Genomic DNA, 21,715 nt, shown 5'->3' on the forward strand with positions numbered 1-21,715 from the left:
AAAAAAAAGCCCATAGGCATAATTTAATCACATTTTATCAGATTTAAGAATAGTCTCTTATATCGGTATGGGGGAAACGGAAAGAAATGAGTATTTGATGGCCATACATATGCCACGACTGTATTCTTTTTCCCCATTTTGATTGTCCTCTTTCCATCCTCTTCTGGGTCCTTCCTCCTCTCCCCCCCTCCTCCTTGTCAAACCGTGCGGGCTTGTAGTAATCCGTTCCCTTGGCGCCTTGTTACCTTTTGGCAGCAAAGATCCCTTCCTGGTATTATCATTAATTCAACACTCAAAATTCGCCGGGTCGTACATATACATCACTTAATAATTTTACTAGCATCTGCACATTTCGGCCTGGACCGGCGTAAGGCCCCCGGTGTGGAGAGTTGGTTATAATGAGACGCCCGCAGTCTGTTAACAAATCCCCTTGTTAAAAAGAGTGATGGAAAGCATCATTCTTGCGTAACTAACAATACACGTAGGCTGATTTGGACGCGTAAAGAGTCGACAGGTAATGACAAAACCCTTAACTCATCCATCACAGAGAATTAAACGTTTCTCTGGACCCCATTCTCTCATACACATCAAAATAATCTTTTAAAAATCAAATCTGGTTTCGTGTCCATGCGCCTATATTTCGACCCACTGCTGCCGTGGCTCTGCAATGGAATTAATATATTTCAGTTTGGGAAGGTCTATTGTGCGTTTTATAGCTGAAGATATGGTTTATTATCCTCCAAGTTTAAGCTGGCTTTCACTGCTTGCTTACTACCTCTTCATGCTGTTTCAGTCCTGGTCATATAATACGTTAGGTTAAAAGCGTATGATAAAGGCTTGTACAGATAATAGTTGATTGGTTTGGATTCTATCTGGTCAGAGGCACTTCTTCCCTCTGGTCTAATGTCACAGATGAGGATTTGCTGAGCACTGACGGCGTGAAAGTGACAAAAGCATCTGTCCTGCTTGTTGGGGAGCAAGCGAAGTCCGAGCCGGAAGGCCTGGTTGAGATACCGTTGGACTGACTGGAGTGGCAAGCCAGGCAGGAACAAGGACTTCCCCCAGGGCCCAGGCCGTGGGTCGGACCTGGGTACAAGGAAGGATGTCTGAAGGCGCACAGGAGCTCCGGCCTCTGGTACGGATGAGACAGCATCCGAAAACTGTCGAGAGAGCGCAGGGGGGTTGAAAAGGGGGTGGTGGTGGCGGCAGAGCCCGCACCGACACCCAGGTGGGAGTAGTAGGGCAGCGGCAGGTGGGATGGGAAGGGGTAAGGCAGGTTCCCCGTGGCCGCCGCGTGGCTCATCATGTAGGTGTAGAAGGCCGGGTCGGCTGGGTGAGGCCAAGTCATGGCCAGACGCTGGCGTTTGTCTTTCATCCTGCGATTCTGAAACCACACCTGGGACAGAGACACACTGGGTCAAACATTAACCACAGCCCCCTCTGATCTGCAATAACAAAGGCACTTATGTAGATACAGTATTTCCGCTTTTCCGCGGATTTAGGTTACAGCGAGATTTTTTTCACTCTTTTTTTTTTTAATTTTTAATTTTTTGCTTTAATTTAGTTCAACTAGTTACACGTGCTGCTTCTTGTTCCACTTCTAATAGTCCAAGCGTCGGTCGTTTCAGGAGAACTTTTTTGTTATGAGATAGCTTTTTTGTATTGTCTTGGTTTATGTGCGTTTTCATCTCTGCCTTTTCTGTATAGCCTGCAAAATTGTGTTTTAGAAATCAAATTATTTAAACACAGTCGTTCTTCAGTATCTTGGTTTGGCTTTGCACTAATGCAAGCTCACAAAATGTGAGCCTGTGTTTATACCCCAGAGGCCTGATTCAGTCCCTGCTCCTTGGAGATAAAAATCTTACTTTGATGGTGGTTTCAGGTAGATTCAAGGCGGCCGCTAATTCGCATCTCCTCGGCCTGGACACGTAGTTCTCCCGGTAAAATTCCTTCTCCAGCCGTGCGATCTGCTCCCGGGTGAATGCAGTTCGGTACCGGCGAATCTGGTCTGCTGCGTAGGATAGAGAGCCCTGACCCGGGATAGTCTTACTCGGGTCCACACCAGTCTCATTCTGGTGACTCGGAGAATCCCCATTTCGACCTGAATCGATATGCAAAATAATTCATCATATTTAATTAGCATTCAGTGCATAATGCAACAATAACAGCACAATTTAAATGAAACACAAACACACTGAAGCGTTTATTATTATTATTTTATTCGTTTGATATTTAATTGGGCATTTTCTTAAGAGTTTGCATTTGAAGAGCAGGTAAATTTCCCTGTTTTTAACTATACACTTGTAATATTAAGGGCCTTCCTGCCAGAGCTCTGGTATTGATTTCGTGGTGTCTTATTAAGTAGCTTCTATTTTATTTTGTTTTATTTATTCATTTTATTCTATTTGTATTTTGTTTTAATGCAACTCAAATTAGTTAAAACTATGACTAATTATGTTGTCATTCGTCTGTCTACTTTCTGTCTTGTTGCCTTGTGGCAGATAACTACAGATTATTCTTAAATTACTATTAGTAGTAATATTAGTAATATTTACTCGTGCAATTTTCCTTTATGATATAAGGACGTGAGTCCTGAGCCTTGGTACCTTAAAAGATGAAGCCTGGAGATGAGCCTGAAAGATGCCTCAGAGGCTTCCTATTTTAGTCGCCTTTCAGTACATTTTTTGCCTGTGGTTGTGGATACTTAAAATCCTAGATTGTTCTGAATGCAGAAAAAATATGTAAAGACATATTTACTTTACGAGTAGTGTCAAAGTCAGTGATGAAAATGCCTGGTTAGGTTGTGGGTGTCACCTCTGCGTTTCCAGCCACAGTGGTCACTTGACAGAACAGCTGTGCAGCACCGACTGCAGTTACAGTCTTGTATCTTCTTATTGGGGTTTTATTAAGCGCATATTGTGATTTTCGTTTTCACTGCAAGTTTTCACTTAAATTGCTCGACATTCCACTCTGCATATGAAGTAATTGTTTGCGTTGGATAATTCGGAATTTGGCATTCAGTCAGCTACACTAGAACAAGCATGCAGTCAGAGAAAACCTGCATGCAGCTCCCAAACACTGCCTACCTTTAGCTGTCGGGTAGTCCATGCTTTCAGGCGTGCAGCTGACATCAATTTCCTCATAGAAGTCAGACTCGGTGTCTGAGCTGCTGCCGTCTTTGTGGGGATGATCAGATCGGTGCCTCTCTCCGGAGGAAGACGTGCCAACCGGCCTCATGTCGGCGCACATATTCCTCCGTGCGCTCTCCTCCACCACGAGCTCGGTCCTTTCCCGGGTGTAGGGCGCTGCGCCGGGGCTCAGACAGCTCCTGTGCACCGGTTTCCCCCGCGGTTCTCGAACGGGACTCCCTATGCCTTCCGACAAATGAGTGCCGTTCTTGCCAAGCTGGCCACCTTCCGCCACCATCTCCTCTCTGCTTTCCATCACAAGCACGACTTGGAAAAGCTCGACTTCGCAGGAGAGTGCAAGCCGTCAAAACCAAGGCGTTGATTCTCAGGTTGGAGGGGTGTGTGTAGTGGCGGTGATGGCGCTGGAGGTGGGTGGGAGATTGATTCCTAAGGAGTAGGAGAGGCTTCTAGAAAAGAGGGGATGCAATCCGGTCCTGTCCTGAGAGAAGACCGCTCCAGAGTGCTGAGAGGGAGCTCTGGGAGGGATCACCATTTACCCTCTCTCTCTCTCTTTCTTCAGAGCTGTCATTCTTAATAGGCCAGTCGTCATAATCGTCCCCCCTGATGACGACACGCATTGATTGGATGTGTGGGTAAACAGAAGGAGCAATGCTAGCGTTGAGATAGAGGTGGCGGGGGGAGGTGATGGCGATGGCGGGGGGCTTCAGAGGCCAGCATTTAAAACAATAAGAGCATCTCTTGTATCTGTCAGTCTGCCTGTTTTTAAACTGTGCTTTAATTTTGCCCTTCTACACAAGTAAAACAATTTAATTGAATCGAATTTAACGAATCTATAATTAAAAAACAAAACAAACAAATAAAGAAAAAAAAACATATCTGTCACCCAGAATCCCAAATTCAACAAAAAAAAAAAAGAAAAGAAAAATAAATAAGGACCAATAATAAATTTACCACCATTTATTTTATACCAGCAGTGCAATTAGTGAACCCCCATTCATCGTCTTCCTACCCCCCGCCCCGGTCTCCCCTCTCTCCCTCTTGTCCTAATCTTAAGTGGAGTCAAGTAAAGTCCTCAAAGGTCAAATCCTGCGGTCAGAGTTGATAAGAGGCCATTTGCCATGAAGTTTGAAAACTCAAAGCACAGACCAAAACAACCAGTTCTTAGTCCATTATGTGAGTTGTAATATCATCTCGTAATATTTGTGTGCATACTCAGTTTTTTATAGGTTTTACTCGGAATCAATCTTTAGTTTGAAATAAATTATCCATAGCAACATGGTGTGGAGTCGTAAAAATACTAATCATAGCACAGTGATGGTTAGTGGTCGGTGTTTACTCCCCTAACTCTTTTAATGTAACATTTGCAGTTTGTACAATAAAAGTTACCAGTCATTGGCAAAATAATAATGTAGGATAGATTGGTTTTGTTCTACGGTTAAGAATTTGCCCATCTTAACTCCCCCTGTCTTCAAGGGACACAGACGTCAACCTTGCACAGAGCACAACGAGGTGTTGTAGCAAAATTAAGTGTCATTACGTGTGATGTTTAATTGTGATCGATGCAGTGCACTGAATGTCCACTGGATGTGTGCGAGCTCCAATCCCCTTCAGCCTGATCAGTGCATCAAACAGTCACTGCTTAGTCTAACTTTTTCTTTTTGTTATGTGTTTTGATTTTGTACTCAGCACAAATATTAAAAATAATGAATTCCAAAATGTGTTTGGCTTCTGTAATTTAAAATTATAGACATGATAGCTGCACCTAAAATGAATGTTGTTCTTTGTTTTAAAAATACAATACGTTCTATATTGCTATATTTAAACAAACTGCATATTCTGGTTGTCGGATATTAAATTTGTTTAAGATGGATTACATCTTCTAAGGGCAAGTGACATCACACGCAACTGACCGCACCTGATGCCTCTGAAAGCAACCGCTCTCTTCTTTTCTTCACAGATTTTTGTATCGATTTGAGATCTGTAGCTGCAGGACGTGCGGGTGTGCCTGGATGTCGATGATTTAGTTAAAGAGAGGTGGTGTCATGTGGTCTCTCGGAGAGGGGAGAGTGGCGGACTGTGGAGTACCAGGAGCCTCCGCTGTCCTTGTGCGCCCTCGCCTGTCCGAAAAAGGGAAAAGGCCCCGAAGCAGCAGACTCCCCCCTCCCCCAGGCCGGCGGCAGAGGAGTGAGGGAAATTCCTTTGGCTTTCTCCCCCGACTCTTTCATCTGGAAAAAAGTAAACCTCTCTCTCTTTGCCCTTTTCTCTCTTCCTCTTTCTCTTCAGTTCCTTACTCTGGCTATTGTTGCTGCGCTCGAGTGTGCTGTTGATTATCCATCTGTCCGTCTATCAGTAAGATATGTTATAGATCCTACATTGAAGGGAATAAGTAGTGCAACTGCTATGTTTTGGGACAGAAATGAACACGAGTCTTCAATTTATGAGCCACAAATAGAAAAGATGGAAAGGAACAACATTATTATCTAAACAAAAAAAATCCATAATAAATACAACTTCTAAAAGTTAATCCGCTCATACTAAGTTGGTTATACTTGATAAACTGTGTTAATGTGATTTGAAATATTCTGTAGGCCTGTAGCTCTTATTTATATGTTTACATTTACACAAGAACGTTACTTTAGGCATAGACTAGAGGCATCCGCGGAGGCAAAGGCAGATTACTTTGCAGCCTGAACATTTTGATTGTCCCTGGAAATTGGTTTACTTCTGCTTTCAAAATCATAAACATCTTAGACTTATCGTCCAATCTAAATGAAGCACCAGAATCTGGCAGAGATTCTATTCTGTTGCTACTTGTACTAGGAATTATGCAATGGGTCGTTGCCAGGGCAGATGAGATCTTGTGATCAACTAGAGATAACGCTTAGAAATGGTTTTGCGCAACAGATGAATGACCTTGCGCGTTAACAGTAGTGTCACTTATATTGTGTGTGTTCAAGATAGTGAAGGACACCGGATGGGTTTGGAGAGCCTGTTGATTGTGGAACTATTTTTTCTGTCTTACGTGAATGAAGAACGACGTTGTGCACCACAGTTATCTTTATAACAAATCCTACGCGCTCTTGTGGCTGAACGGGACTGCAGCCGTGTGCCAGAGTGTCTAGTTTTGCAGGAGAAGATCAAAGAGGGGGAGCGCCCCCCACGGCAGACACTGCAGAATGCGCCCCTCAGTTTTACTAGCCAGCCCAACTTGAACTTGACCATGGAGCCTGCGCAGTACGCATGTAATCCTATCCGAGGCCCTGGCAGCGCGAATCTGGCAGAATGTTTGCTTTGAGAAAGACGAAAAAACGACTCAGTGTGTGATGGTCTTGCGCATGAATGGACTTCGTGGATTTTCAGTCTTTTCGCTGGCAAAGGTGCACCACATTTCACACAAGGAACCTGGAAGAAAATAAAAATCTAGCCTATCCTTCATTATGGTGGCCCCTCCCGTCTCCGTTGCTTCAACTTGGCCTTGAAACAGGATGACGCAGCTACTAGAGAGTTAACTCGTTGACCTTGGAGCGAAACGAGTCCTGATGACTATACAGCTGGAAATATCTACGCTGTAAGATCCTCTTTATCGCTCTTCATGGCTCCATCCTACGCTATTACACGAAGAGCTTAGCAAGCCAGTGAGATCAAGCCTGTATTACCCAATTAAAGGGGAAAACATCATGGGGTATGGCTTACCACCAATTCAGCAGTAGCCGGTCGACACACCAGGTGTAAAGCCCTGACGTTTCACAAGAGTGTATGCGATTCTTTAAACTGGTGTGTGAGTTTCTGGCATCTCTGCGAAAGGTGATATTTACAAGTCTGTCCGGTTGCAAATGGCTTTTTATTTTTAGAGAGTGTTGCTGTCATCAGTTCCCCTTCGAGTCTATGTCCCACTGTTTCCTTTGTGTTGTCTAGACGTTTTCAGCTGGCTATAATAGACATTACAGGCCACTGCCGAGAAGAGTTAATATGACATTTCTATTCGTAAGCCTGTCCCCTATTTTCAGTGAATTTGCGATGGCTGAGACTTAATTGTTTTGTGGGAGCAATCAACATCAAACAGGCATCCGGCTGATTATCATGTAATTCTAAGCTTGTTACTCAACCGTTTTTGAATTGTGGCTTTGCAATCTTCTGTCTAGACTTATGGGTTAACTATCAGCATTTACCTCACATCGGTTAAATTAAAAAACAAACAAAAACAAAACATAGAAATTGTCCGTCACCGCCGTCAACTATGGTTGTGTTTTTGTGCATATTCGGGTTTAATTTATTAATCTCGTGGAAGGTTTCGTTGTTTTCTCCTTAAATTACAGAGATGAAATGTTTTTATCCCAAAAATATTCTTCGAACCGTTTCCTGTACACGGCATTGTGTGTAACCAGTTGCATCAAGAATTAAAGATTGCATTATAAATAAAATATCTATAGACTATCAGTCACAAACGTTATCCGTTTTTATGAATGGATTAAAGTAAATTTGCAAAAAAAACAGTGGATTATGTTTGTTGCAAGTAGATCAATGCGCCTAAAATCCCCGACATTTATTTATTTATTTATTTTTAAATTCATAATTACCATGTTTATGCCTTTTGAAAAAAGTCTTAAATTTAAACGTGAATAAAATATTTGTATTTCAGAGATGTTTTGTTAATTGAAAGAATCTGTTAATGAACTTAGCAATTATTTTCGTTGTGGGTTTATTTTTTCTTTTCTTGTTTCTTTTTTTTTAATCTAAAAGATAAAGCAAAATTTGCCTCACTACACCATATGAGTTCACTATGTGTAGGGAAACGTGAAATGTAACAGGTGTAGATACGCGTCCAACCCAGTTCTATTGTTTTATTCGAGTGATACAATCGCGAGTTATTGAGGACAAGTCAGGTTTTTGTTTAAATGCTACTCACTTGCAGTATTTGCGGTGCACATAAGGAAGGACAAGAAAAATGTTTTTTTCCTCCCCTGGTCATATTTTAAAGATGCTGGCTATAAAAGATGACCCAAAAAACAGATTCTGTAGTCATAACAATAATTATAATAAGAACAATAATAATAATAATAATAACAGACAATTAGACAGAAAAAGTAATGTTATAATGTGCATCCATCTGTCTGGTTATATACGGACAAAATGACTTACAGACTTAAGCCACTATAATGGCATTTTAAAGATATATGCGATCCTCATACCCCTCTGAAGCTGTAAGTCTGCAATCAAAAATGCAACAGATGTGGAACTGAATACCGACTGAACATTCAATGAAACAAACTGCAGACCTTTGTATTTACTGAAGTTCCTGCATGCCAATAAATGATTTCACATGCAGCTTACAGGCAGCAGCTTTAGCAGGCTGTTAACGCAGCATTTAAGACTTCTGCTTGAGGAATTGAAACAGGCCGAAATTTGCAGCAAATGTGTCAGTCAAACGCACACATTAAGAACACCTTGGGAGCGGAACTTAACCGTAGACCTCTGGTTGGCTAGCCGTATGTGTCCGAAAGTGAATTGGGCCAGCTTTTTTTGTTATTTTTATGCAGTCCTTCATGATCACACCGCAGGCAGCCGTCCAGAAAATATGGAAAAGTCAAGTGTGTGACCGCCCTGTGGTTCCCTGCTTTGACCACAAAAACATATTGGCTGTTATGTTTTGACAGCCTTTTGACAGCCATTTACTTTAAACACGTGTCATCAACAACACTGGAATTTGCCTTCTTAGCAGCCCGTTTTATATCACACTTTATGTTATTAAGGATATAAATTTATAGCCGAGCATAACTTTATATAGACCTTTAGTTGCTTTACTCGGGCTTCAGGCGCTGAGGCCGTGGAATAAATATGAGCTTTCTTTCTCTTGCTGCGTAATTTGGATGCCAGTACAAACAAGGGGTTGAGCCATGATAATGACCTCGGAGAAAAGCCTCCAGGCTGTGCTGCCAAGCCCTGAAGTGCAGTCCTACAAACTTACTTTTGTGTTCCTGCAGATTAATCAAGGGGGTCCATATCAAATTAAGAAGTCACCGTTATCCCGCATGGAACTTGCAACAAAACAAAACAGCTTTTTAGGTTTATCATAGCTGTCCCCCAAGCGTCCTGTATAGACTACACGTGAATAACAATGTACTGCCAAACTAAAAATGTTCCAAAAGTGGTCACTGGTACACACTGTTGGATGGAAACAACTTAATTGTGTGTCTATTTGGCGGCCCCCCCGTAGACTGCTCTCATTGTACTTGAGGACGTCTCATGTCTGGACTGACCACATGTGCGCGCCGACGACCACCTTGGCGAGGACGCGGGGCTGTTATACGCAGAACAATAAAATAAATAAATAAAATGGATAAGATGCACAGTCCATGTGAATCGCACGCCTGTCCGTGGCATTAAAACGAGACCTGATAGCTGATTGTTATTGCACTGATAGAAGACTTGACATAGAACACGCATCAAATAGTTAATGATTAATGGCTGTCGTTTGCTTATTTTGAATCTATGTTTTTATACAGTGACAGAGGCACCTCAGGCCAACAGGCTTGACCTTGTACCATGACTCATAGTTGTTACTGTATTCTGTTGGTGAATGATTTCATTACATAGTCTTCCTTGTGTGATAAGACAAAATTTCGACTACTGTGCGCAGTTTGTAAAGAATTGCATCATATTTTCACCCGCGCAAAACAAATAGTACAATTTACTGCATTCACTCAAACTTGATTTGACGAATTGTAACCTAGAGTAATGAAGCACGTCACTTTGTTTAACGGTTTAAATATAAACATGTTTTTTTTTTAAGTAGAAGTTTTGAAATCCAAATTCAAAAAGGTAGGTTTTTCATTTTTTAAGTCAAAATGCGAACAGTGTATTATTATGTTTTATATGCTTCCATTAACATAAACTTACTTGAATACTTGATAATAATACATTTTTTAAACCCCACAACATCAGATCATATCCGTTTATTAGCTCTCTTATTCGAATAAAAGGCGGTCAGATGACTTCATTTCCCCCACAATGAAGTACCTCGACCTCCCTCATATTCAACAGAAATCAAGCATCAAAAAAAAAAAAGTAAAAACCTCAAGTACACTTTGTGTAGCTACAGCCACAGTACCCTTCACTGTGGTTTCTTAATTAAATAATCACAGTTGACTGCTTTTTTTAGTCCTGAAACACAAGGCTATTCCTATAGAAAACTGATCAGCCAGTATCATTGGTTACAATTTATTGATTTTTGTTTGATTTTTCAGATGAGATCAAAGATTCTTCTTATAATTTAGATACACTGTCAATTTGTGAAGATTGAAACCAAATATCTGCATCCGTGAATGTCAGTCACACGAGTACGACTTTTATTATTTTTTTTTCTGAACAATTTTTATGTCCCTGTTGCAGATAACATACCAGCACAATTAGGCACAACAAGGCATCTGGTTTAAAAAAAAAAAAAAAAAAATCCAGTGAAAGCTCCACCAGGTCCATTTCCCCCAACTCAGAATAGACAGGGAGCCACTGGTCGTAAACACAAACCAGACACACACACACACACACACACGCACGCACGCCGTTTTTAGAGATCAACATCATTTTCACACATATCTGTCAAAAACACCTCCAAAAGATCCGCAAATAAAATAAAAACAAAAACACAACAACATTCCTTTTGCATTTCCAACGTTGGGACACAAAGGTACGCACCACCCAAGAGAAGCGGGTACAGACTAGTTCTGAGAGAAAACGGTGGAGAAAACAAAATGATAGCAGTAAAAGTTAATGTCCTCCAATAGCTTTCATTGGGACAGGAATTCTCACCCCTCTTCCGCTCTTTTCAAGGGCTCAGACGGTCCCTTCAAAGCCTGAATAGTCTGACTGGCTTCATGGCTAGACGGCAACTTTCAACTTGACCTTGGCCTCCAGCCGCGTCTACCTCCTATGTAAAGCACGCACTGCCAAGTCAGAGCAATTTTCTGTCTTTGCATATTGAAAACTCGTCGGACGTCGAGCGTGTAGCATATCCCCCTCAAAACCCGACGTTATATCCGACTTTCCTTTGTTTTTCAACCTTAACCTGTTAAGGTGTTCAAGTGAAGCCTGTCTGTTTTATTTGCCCAGAACAACAGCGTATGCTTTAAATTAAGTTACTTGAAGCCAGTGGACTACTTCTTTTTAATACTTCGCCCTATGTGATAATGCGCAGAACACAGTCAGACAAATAAATTATATCACATAGTGTATATGAATCGGCGGGTGACAGAACTATACATAATCCCATGCAAATTGTGTACACTGCTGAAATATAACATATTTAAACATAATGGATTTATTTCTATATATATTCATATAAATAGAATATAGTGTTGTAAGTGAACGTGTAAGAATCCCGTTCCTATTGCGACGCAGACAAAGGCTCGTCAGTATGTGCGCATAAAGGCCACATCTAAGCCTGTAAGTCATATGAAGATAGCTGATTCATAGATGTTTGTAAACTGTAGATAACTTTTCAATAATCGACTCCTTTTTTAAACTTCACATCCACAAATGACGATTTTGTGCATCCATATGACCAAATTCTATAGTTTGAAATGTAATCACAGTCTTAATAAAGTAAGATTATCTTATGCGTTCCTTTCATTTTAATATTAAACACTAAAGATCCATCTCGATTAAGGCAAATGACAAAACCCGAATCCCATGTTAGGTACGGTCACCTTACTTCGCCGCATTTTTCTCCATTTAATTATCCGGTGATGTTTACCGTCCTCTTTGCATAGCCCGGTCACGTGACGACATCTGGACCAATAACAGCGCAACCTCCGCGCTCTTATGCGCGTCAGAGTGGCTTTACTCTCTGAGAACCAGTATCTCCTTTTTTCAGTCTGTGGGCTTTTTAAAAAAGAGCCAGAAGCTTCAATGTTGGATGCCGTGCTATGACAACGTCACTGCTCCTCCGTCCTCGCTGGGTCGACCCGTCGGTGATGTTCCTCTACGACAACGGCGGCGGTTCCGATGAAGTGAGCAAGAACATGGAGGGCTTTGCTGGTGGCAACTTTGCTGCGAACCAGTGCAGGAATCTGATGGCGCACCCTGCGTCTCTGGCACCTAGTTCGGCTTATTCGTCCAGCGACGTACCCACCTCCGGCATGGGCGAACCAGTGAAACAGTGCAGCCCCTGCTCTGCAGCTCAGAATTCATCCAGCGCGTCCCTGCCATATGGGTACTTCGGTTACCCGTGCAGAATGTCGCATCACAGCAGCATAAAGTCGTGCGGAACGCAGCCCCCGTCCGCATATGGAGACAAATACATGGACACGTCTGCCTCAGGCGACGATTTCACCTCTCGGGCAAAGGAATTTGCTTTTTATCCAACGTACCCCTCGGGTCCATACCAACCTGTTCCCAGTTACCTGGACGTTCCTGTGGTGCCAACTATCAGTGCGCCGTCAGAGGCCAGGCATGAGTCCTTGTTGCCCATGGAGAGCTACCAACCGTGGACTCTCGCCCCCAACGGCTGGAACAGTCAGGTTTACTGCGCCAAGGAGCAGCCTCAGCCTGGACACATGTGGAAGTCCTCCATACCAGGTATGTTACATCAAGCGGAATCCAGCCTTTTCAGGACAGAGCTGTTTGACATGTTAGCGATAGTACAAACAAGGTACACATTGTACAGGAGTGGATATGAAATGTCAGCACTGCGTTAGCCTGCAGAACAAACACTGTAGACTACACAATAACCCGTTTACCACAAATACGTTTTTATATTATCGTGTATATAGTGTGTAAGAGTTTTAGAATAATTAATGAGTATCGTGCGTTAACTTTCTAGAAGACGAAAATATATTACTGTATTTTTTTTTATTAATATTATTAATAGGATTCTGTTAATAGCAGTCATGTAAGTCCCAGGCTTTAGAGCATGTTGTAGTCATTTAACACTTTATTGCTCATAGTTAGTACTGAAATGTTTGATTCGATTTTTAAAACGAGCGAAAATGTGTCACTGAATTAAGAAAGGGGATGTATTTATTGGGACAGAAATCTAACCTTGATGGTGACTTTAACAGTGAACCTGCATTTGATGAGCAGCTTATGACCCCTTATGTTGTATTTTTTTCCCCCTTCCTTCAGACGCAGTGTCTCACTCCGGGGGGGACTCCGGTTCCTACCGACGTGGAAGAAAGAAGCGCGTGCCATACACCAAGGTGCAACTGAAGGAACTCGAGCGAGAGTACGCCGCCAATAAATTTATCACGAAGGACAAAAGGAGGAGGATATCTGCTCAGACCAACCTGTCCGAGAGACAGGTCACGATATGGTTTCAGAACAGACGCGTAAAGGAGAAGAAAATTGTCAACAAATTGAAACCCATCAGTTAGTTATTTTTTATTTTTATTTTTTATTTTTTTCTTAAATACGGACAAAAATCTGTGGGAGATAAACTTCCACACATATACAAACACAAATACACTTGCGTTTGGACACATGGATTGGAACAGCAAACTCCTTTTGACTCAACATGATTCACAAGCAACTGATCCCCGGACCTTCTGAAACAAGAATTCCGGGGCATGTGAATGCCGGGATCTCCATTTCCTGCCAATTGTTGTTAAATATTGTTCATGGACTCAAGTGGAAGAAAAGAAAGAAATATCTAGCTCCAGTTTGTGTGACTAATTCTCTTATTTTATTTTATTTTTTTTTATATATTGGCATGCTTACTCTCAAAGCAGGAAAACTGACCCCAGATCAGAGAAGTGTGCGCCACCGAGCTACACCTTTATCTACAAGTTTAACGAGAGTGATAAACGGAAGATTCACCGGAAGTGACCGTGCCGTGGATTTGGACCTTGGGAATGTTAAATATTAATCACTCCCGTCTTCCTTTTAAAACCTACTCACACGCTTAGCTTGTATGAAGTTTTTAGTCTTATATGAATCCGTGCTCTCATTCATATTCAATCCATGGTGCAATTGTTATTATAATGCTTAGATAATCGTCCGGGATATGTGTTCATATCAATCATAGCTTTTATAATGTGTGCGTATTCATGTGGTTGTATATAAGTATAAAAGTAAATTCCGGCATGATATCCAGGTTGTGTGTGGGTCTAGTATGTCCGTCCCAATAAAATATGAACTTGGTTGAACTTGATCCAAGTCATGTTCAAATATGGAGCCGTTTAATAGAATAAGACCATTATGAAATCTGTTTATATTTTTACATTTATCCACTTTAAGCTTTGAAGAAAATTATCATTTAATTTTTGCTACACCCAAGCTGTCGCTCAATGTAACAATTTAGGTTTCAGTAGTTAATGCAACTCTCTTTGACTTTGCTGGGCTTGTTGTATCCTTGATACAGGATTACTAGGATTACTATATACAAATTGTGTTTAGAAAGTCAAATATTTAAACGGTAGGCCTAGGATAATTCATTTTTGGCTCTGGGGAAAAAGGAAACAAGGCGGTTGAGCTTGGTCTGTGCTGAAATGTAGGCTGACATCGCCATCTAGCGACGACTTTGTGACATAATCTAGTAGATTATAAATGGTCAAATATCCAATTTTAAATGTTAGAGGCCTGCTTAGTAATAATATCTGTAATTATAATAATGACATTACAGGTGACCATAATAACAATAACTTCAGTAAGGTCGTAAAAAAAATTTAAACTATGACTTTGACTGACTACGGAAGCCGTAATAAATACACGCAAGTAACAAGTAGAAAAAATTCTTATTTTATTTTTTTTTAACAGACAGATAATATGGAAAAAAAGTACAAACACAAAATATCCTGTTACTTATATCCCGTTACTCGCTCTGTGTAACCTTTTTTTCATACTTGAGAGAATTGCTTATGTAGACTATATTAAAATATTTCAAAGAAATGTAATGTTGAAGAGAGCCGAAATGAAATTGTGATGATTTAGAGTAAAACAAATAAATAAATAATATAATCAATATATGCACATAGATATTGTTTGAAAGGAGATATAAATTGGGTCAATATGGCGCGGGCGGCCGGGTATGAATGTATTTTATATGTTACTTCAGGACTAACTTAAATATTCATGCTCGTTAGGCCTTTTTGCTTTTTTTCTTCTTCTTCTTTTTTTTTTTAGTTCTATATAAAATTAAAATTCAGATTCGAAATTAGACGTACATTATCGGTTATGGCTGTAGTGAAAATTAGAAATTAGAAACATCAAGAAGTAGAACATTTAAACGGTCTAATATCCCGCGACCATCGTTTATTTTATAAGACACGGAAATGAATTCACTCAATCGTCAATTCAATCGTCGGATTTAAATCAATGGTTTGCACGTAAATGTAACGTTAATATAAATAAATGTATAATTTTAAGTTGTACTTTATGATTTTCTTCCTAATATTGTGTCGTTAAAAGTCTGCTGCCACGCTACAAGATCCGTTTTTTTTTTAAATTAATTTACTTATTTTATTTTTTTAATGCAGTGCAACATTGTGTCCTAAAACATTTTCTTTCTGAGTGACTATGTGCAGCTGCAACCAAAAACCAGACTATTTAGGCTTGCAGGCAGTTAAATGTTGAATGTAGAACATGAAACCAAATCCAGCCTTTTTCTCTATCTGTCTTTTGTCTAGCTTCTCACCTGTAAAGCAGCTGTACCTGGCGACACAACGGTTGTAGTCTGTTCTGTTAAAGGCGCTGGTTTTCTCCCTAATCAGGACACAGTCAACCATCTTACGCTTTAAGTATAGCCTACCGCTTTTAATGTAGGCTAAACTAAACGCGTGGTTTTACACTTAAGTATAATAATAATCCACCTATTACTGCACAATTATAATTTTATTTTAGTCATTTCTAAGTCAGATATTACTAAAACTGTTAGTTTTAATAAGGTAATCAGCTTCTGGAATTAGTCCATATCCTGTTCAAACGTTTTAATTTATTGGTAATCTGTTCTTGTGTGTTCGTTTGATGGATCTGTTTAAAACATTTTAACATTAGCATGCGTGTTCATATCCTACTTGTTTCACAGTCGTGTAAAAAGTCAGTGAAAAACAAACTTTTGCTGCGGGTTATTAACAATCAGTAAATTAAGTGGAGCATTTTTTTTTTTAATTGAGAGATATTGCGTGGTCATTAACATGCGCATGCCCAGTTGGGCAAAAAAAAACACAAACGGCAGAGAAAAGAGAGGCTGTATGTTCGTGAGCACGGAATGCAGCATCGATATACTCCCACGTTTTCTGACATGTTCACGGCGGGCGCGCTATTAAACAATGACATCAGAGACGGGAGAAAAGTGAGATGAGTGACTGCTGAGTGCTTCTCCGAGTTCATAATAAAGGAAACGCGGAAAAGAGGAAGCTGTAGAGCGGAAGTTTGCTCCTCTGACGGGCGGGCCATTGGCTGTGAGAGAGCAGACCGGCGTCTTATTGGCTTAGTGAGAACCAAAACAAGTCTGTAAGTCCCGCCTACTGACTGAGACATAACGTGACTGTCCGAAGCTCACAGCACAACCCTCCGCCTACTCCTCTTTCCTAACGAGCCGCCTTTGATTGGACGGCCCGTGGACCATGGCACTAAAACCCCGGAGGCTCAACTGCGTCATTGTGTTCAAGAATGGAGCTCTGCTGCCACCTTAAGGAAAAGGAGAGAATTGCTGTTAATTTTAGTTCTCAATCTGGCCCCATTTAACCCATTTTCATTAAAAGAAAAAGTCTCATTCACGTTAACAGTAATCTCGCGGGAGTAAAGAGAGTGATTTAAAAAGGAAAAGATTGTGTATTTAGATGCATTTCTGAGTGACTTTACAACCCTTCAAGTCACACCAATAGAAAAATCACGGACAGGCTGGTTGATATACCAGAATGAAATAAATGATAATTTGCCTGCGCACATAATGGTGATTTCCCTGGGTATCACTGACTAGTCGGATCAATGCATTCAGTTAAGATACCCACAGATCTAGTAAGCAGTTTGTCTTTCGCCTTCCACAGACGCGGCTAAGCGCAGACAGGGCCAACACTGGACATTGCTCTTTACATTGACCTTCGCCGTCTCTGTGCGTAATGGAGGCGAGGCGAGCAACAATTCATTCAGTCAACAAAGCTCTGGTCAAGCTTGAAAGCGTGCGTTCGGAAGATTATCCCGTAATACACCCCACAGATCTCAGCAGACATAAGCTCATCTGAGACCGTGACAGCGGTCAAAGAGAAGCACTTGACCGAGATTATGCGAAAGCCTCCTCAATGTCCTAGTCGGCGCCTTATTCGTCTACACACAGGGTTTCCCCTGTCCTGCTATGGGGCCATGTCATTTGGTTTGAAATTTAAATGCCAAATAATTTACTGTATTCATCCATGAAGGATACATGGACTGTTTTTCAAGGAAAGCGAGCACGCGTTTGTCAAGGGTTAGGCTTATTTGCGTAAGAGCTCACATAAAATCGTCTCCACGCAAAGTATTTGATTTAAACTAAGTAAAACGATATAACATAGAGAAGATTCAAAGGGGAAATTGTGTTTTTGTAAAATAGATCGCATTTGGAAATGAAAATATCATTTCATCCATCGAATGTTTGATGTTGGGAAAAAAACGCAGTTTCGTATCAGTAAACAGTCTAGACGATGGTGTAACATGACAGAACGAATGATTTATAATAAGAAAATGCAAACTAATGCCACATCTGCTCTTAGTATTAGGTCTTGGCAGTCTACGATTTTTTGAGGCAGAAGAAGTCGTTATGATATAACGATTTTGCGACATAACCATCGAGTAAAATGTATCTATTACGCTGTGTATACACATACCTTGTGAGCGCCATGTGCTGTAGGATATTCAGTTGTCTGGCAATTGGGGATACAAGTGCCAGACAACTGTGTTGAATAGTATTGTTATCAAAAATGTGTTTACGATGTTTTTTTTTGTGTGTGCGCGTGTCTCTGTAAAGGGTAAGTGCGAGAAAATATATTTATGTTCAGAATTTCGTTAGATTTGGTCCTAATATAATAATAATAAACCGGATTAGAGATGATGGGCGGCAATATATGTGACCTAAATGTGTTATAGCGGGCGCAGACTGTATGCCGTTTTCTGGCATTTAAGAAAGATTCTCGGGGGGAAAAAAAACGCGTTTTCACATGAAAGGAAAAATATATAGGATATGTTTCGACATTTCCTATTTAAACGAATTGCAGATGTTTGGCTTCGTTTCACTGAAATATTTTCGAATGTGAGCGTCTGTTGTTGAATGGCATATTCTGCTTTGTTGCTCACAACTAAAACACAACAAAGTAAATACGCATTTTTAGATCCGTTTTTAAATTTGGAGTCGTAGACTATTCAAGTGAGAATTGTGCGCTTCTAATGTATAGTCAGTCTTTATCGCACTGCGATAATATCAGAATGAAACACAATTACAGACATTTAACGCAAATGACTATTGGATGTATGTGTTTTGTTTTTTGTTTTTTTTCCGTGATACCTCCGTGCAAAACAGACGGAGAACGCTGGACATTTTAATTTCTGTGATTTCTGTCCTTCTTTCTGTTATTCTCTGTTAATGTTCATTCACTAAATCTATTTAAATGTTCTAATCCGGCGGTGTGCTTCTCTCCTGATTTGCCAGAGGTGCTCCCGTTGACCGTGGATTTGATCAGTTCCCCCGCATGGCCCCTGTGTGGTCCGCCAGGCCCCTCTGTCGTCGCCATCGCCGTCGGCCCACATTTCTGTCACCTGTGGATAAATCAACAGTTGCTCTCCGAATCAGGTTCACATTTACTCACATATTCCTGCTCCTTCATTTACACGCTAACTGAGTGCAAACTCTGGTTGTGTCATGTTTCAGCCGAATGGCTTTATAATCCCCCCGCAACTGTAGCAGCAACATAATAACTGCTGAGCCAAGACTGTTCACAATTCAAGTTCAAAAACACTTTATACATTAAAAAGTGTGCGATCTATCTGTTATGGGGATTAATCCTATTTATAATTTCAAATAATATTTTGTCTGAAAATGCCATACCATTTATTAATGACAGCCTTCCATCTGAACCTATGGTTTGTTTTGCTTGTGCGAACACTAGTCCGTACGCGCAATACACAACTCGGTGTTTAGTCAAGTTGTATTCTGTGAAATTTTAATGAGAGCACATAAGAATGTGCTCATTACAGGTCACATTTGGCACCAGTCTTATTATATTGTCCGAAGACAGTGTTGCTATTTTAGATAAAGATTCAGACGTGGAGGCCCATTTTTCAACCATGAAATGAAAACAAAACAAGCCTGCAGTCAAACGCTGTGCTTTTTATTTCACTTGAAGACTTAAACTACAGGAGGTTTCTTTGCAAGCGACTGAATGCTCCTTTTTAGCCTCCTTTACAGCCTATAGGCCTACCTGATGTGGCGTTACACTGTATTTTCAAATGCTCCCCACACTTGATTGTTTACTTGTTGTCTGACAAGGTTTTATGGCACAAGGATTGGGCTATCCACATGTCGCAGTCTCTTCCTGACAAAACCTCTACTCTCCTAGCAGTCCAAACCAATGGCTACTCTTAATTTAACGTGGCAGGAGGAAATCTAGACAATGCAGTAACGTTAAGTGTTAGTGTAAGTGCTAAGTCTAAATTGGTGAATCCAGACTGGATTTATGTAAGTGTGCTGTAGGTTATGAAGATGTAGCAAGGGAGACTATAAGGACAAGAAAACAGTGTCTCTGAATAAATACACTTATTTGTCAGAGTACCGCATCTACTGAATACTTTTTTCGGTTATTTACTGCTAAAAGTTAAGAAGACCGTTCGCAAATAATTAAAACATCCTGCGCTATTTTTTGTACAGTAATAATAGTAACAGTTAACCTTTACTTAAAGCACTTAAGATATTATGACAATAAGTCGTTCTGTTGAGCACCAGCCTCCTAAGTAACATAATTCGTGTATTATTAGTGTGTCTCTTAACGATTTGAATATGCATTTCAGTTGCATATTAAATCCCTGCATATCTAATGACAGACCTACATTATGAATGCGAAGGTGAAGGTCGTTTGACTTTTTCTTTGGCTGCAGTTGTAAGTCCACATTATCAGGCAATCTTGTAACCTAAAGCCTAGCTTAGGCGCAAAGGCAATTAAAGCAACTCCATCCGGGGCACAGTGGGCCCTTTTCTCTCTGTGAAGGACCCTCTCCCTCCCCCGAACTTGAAGTCGACCGTAGAGACAAAGCTTTGGCTTTGAGAGTTTTTACGCAGCGCCAGACGGCAGTTTCGCTGACCAAAAACAGGACAAGAAAGACTGCCAAAGAATCCACAAGATGACACCACTCAATCACAAAACACATCTGACATAAAATACGCTCTACATTTTGCTTTTGTCAATTTTTAGGATCATTTTTAAATTAACAAAGTTTGCAGCATTTTTTGTTTACAACTTGTTGGATATAAGGCCTATTTATTATAAGAGGAAATCTTACCTTAGATGCATGTAGATATATAATATGTTTCTATATCCCCCAGCTGCTGACTTTGAGTCCGTGTAGGTGGCGACTTCCTATCACGCTTGGCCAGTTTTGTGGTGTCTGTCTGGCTAGGGGAAAAGGCGCAGTAGAATACTATAGCAGCAATAAAAACGCAGGTCTGTGCAGAGCTGGCTTTGGTTTTCCTGGGCATCCTGTCCTCAATTACAGCTTAAAAGCTTCGGCACAACTCATAGAATTTGTCTGGATTGACTGAGAGGCGGAGCGTGTGGTCGCAAAGACACTCGAGTTGTTTGTGTGTCTGCAATTTATCCAAATAAAATGGCCTGTAAGCGGGACGGCTCATATCACAGACTTCATGGGTTTTCCTGTTTTGATACACTCACGGAGCGTTAGCTGGTGATTGCGTAGTATTAGTGTGTATGATATTTCAAGGTTATGTTTCACATGTGCCATCAGGAGCCCAATGGATATATGAACATCGGGCTGTGGGGCCAGACCAGCCACGGCGGTCTTAATCCGAGCTCAGGTCTCTCATTCACAGCACATTAGAGTCAGGTTGCAGGCTCTCTAAAACAAGCTCCACGGTGGCCTCAAAGCAGAGAGCCGGGGAATGTGCACTGTGGCGTTTTACCAAATCAAATAGGAAAAATGTATTTCAGAAGATCCAGCAAATACTCCTTTTTTTTTTTAAACTCACTTTAGCTCCTACAGTGTAAGGATTCAACATTTTCCTCCACAAATGTATGTAGGCATTTGTGAGTATGTTGTAGCCTCAAAATATTTGGAATACTGACATGCAGGAATAAAATATAATTCGAGGGGAAATGTTGGTAAAATAATAAAATAAAACTGCTGCACAAGGTTAAAACACAATAACAAGTTATCCGTCCATCAACGACATTCTTTTATTTTCTGTGTGTTGGTGGAAGGCAACGTGACGTAAATTTATGTTTGCCACGGCAATTATAGTACTGAACAAAAGGAAATCATTGTTCATTAAAATATAAAAGTATCTTGTAAAAATCCGGAAGCTGTCTTCTTGTTGACTAACATTAATGGGAATATTTGCACCAAAACGCTTTGAAATAGCCGTGCGTAAAAGTGGA

The 21,715-nt window shown here is 40.7% G+C and overlaps 2 protein-coding genes and 2 long non-coding RNA genes across 4 annotated transcripts; 2 read left to right on the forward strand and 2 right to left on the reverse strand.

Annotated features, from left to right (window-relative positions):
- evx1 (even-skipped homeobox 1) lies at window positions 1-4,174 on the reverse strand. The gene is given in 5 exon segments (XM_047605364.1): window positions 1-1,396; window positions 1,866-2,101; window positions 3,087-3,452; window positions 3,455-3,560; window positions 3,562-4,174. Coding segments are annotated over 5 exon segments (1,356 nt in total). The 5' UTR covers window positions 3,682-4,174; the 3' UTR covers window positions 1-868.
- On the forward strand, window positions 1,018-20,063 carry LOC125020132. The gene is made up of 3 exons (XR_007114170.1): window positions 1,018-1,135; window positions 5,107-5,384; window positions 18,760-20,063. It is a non-coding gene; the product is annotated as an uncharacterized LOC125020132 (long non-coding RNA).
- Window positions 12,039-14,234, forward strand: hoxa13a (homeobox A13a). Its single transcript, XM_047605385.1, has 2 exons — window positions 12,039-12,722; window positions 13,269-14,234. The coding sequence occupies exons 1-2, from the start codon at window positions 12,071-12,073 to the stop codon at window positions 13,514-13,516; spliced, it is 900 nt and encodes a 299-aa protein (XP_047461341.1). The 5' UTR covers window positions 12,039-12,070; the 3' UTR covers window positions 13,517-14,234.
- LOC125020131 lies at window positions 14,857-21,368 on the reverse strand. The gene is made up of 2 exons (XR_007114169.1): window positions 20,604-21,368; window positions 14,857-18,866 (listed from the first exon to the last, which is right to left on the reverse strand). It is a non-coding gene; the product is annotated as an uncharacterized LOC125020131 (long non-coding RNA).
- Window positions 21,369-21,715: the final 347 nt, after the last annotated feature.

The sequence above is a fragment of the Mugil cephalus genome, chromosome 14, assembly GCF_022458985.1.
Source record: "Mugil cephalus isolate CIBA_MC_2020 chromosome 14, CIBA_Mcephalus_1.1, whole genome shotgun sequence".
Taxonomy (NCBI): Eukaryota; Metazoa; Chordata; class Actinopteri; order Mugiliformes; family Mugilidae; genus Mugil; species Mugil cephalus.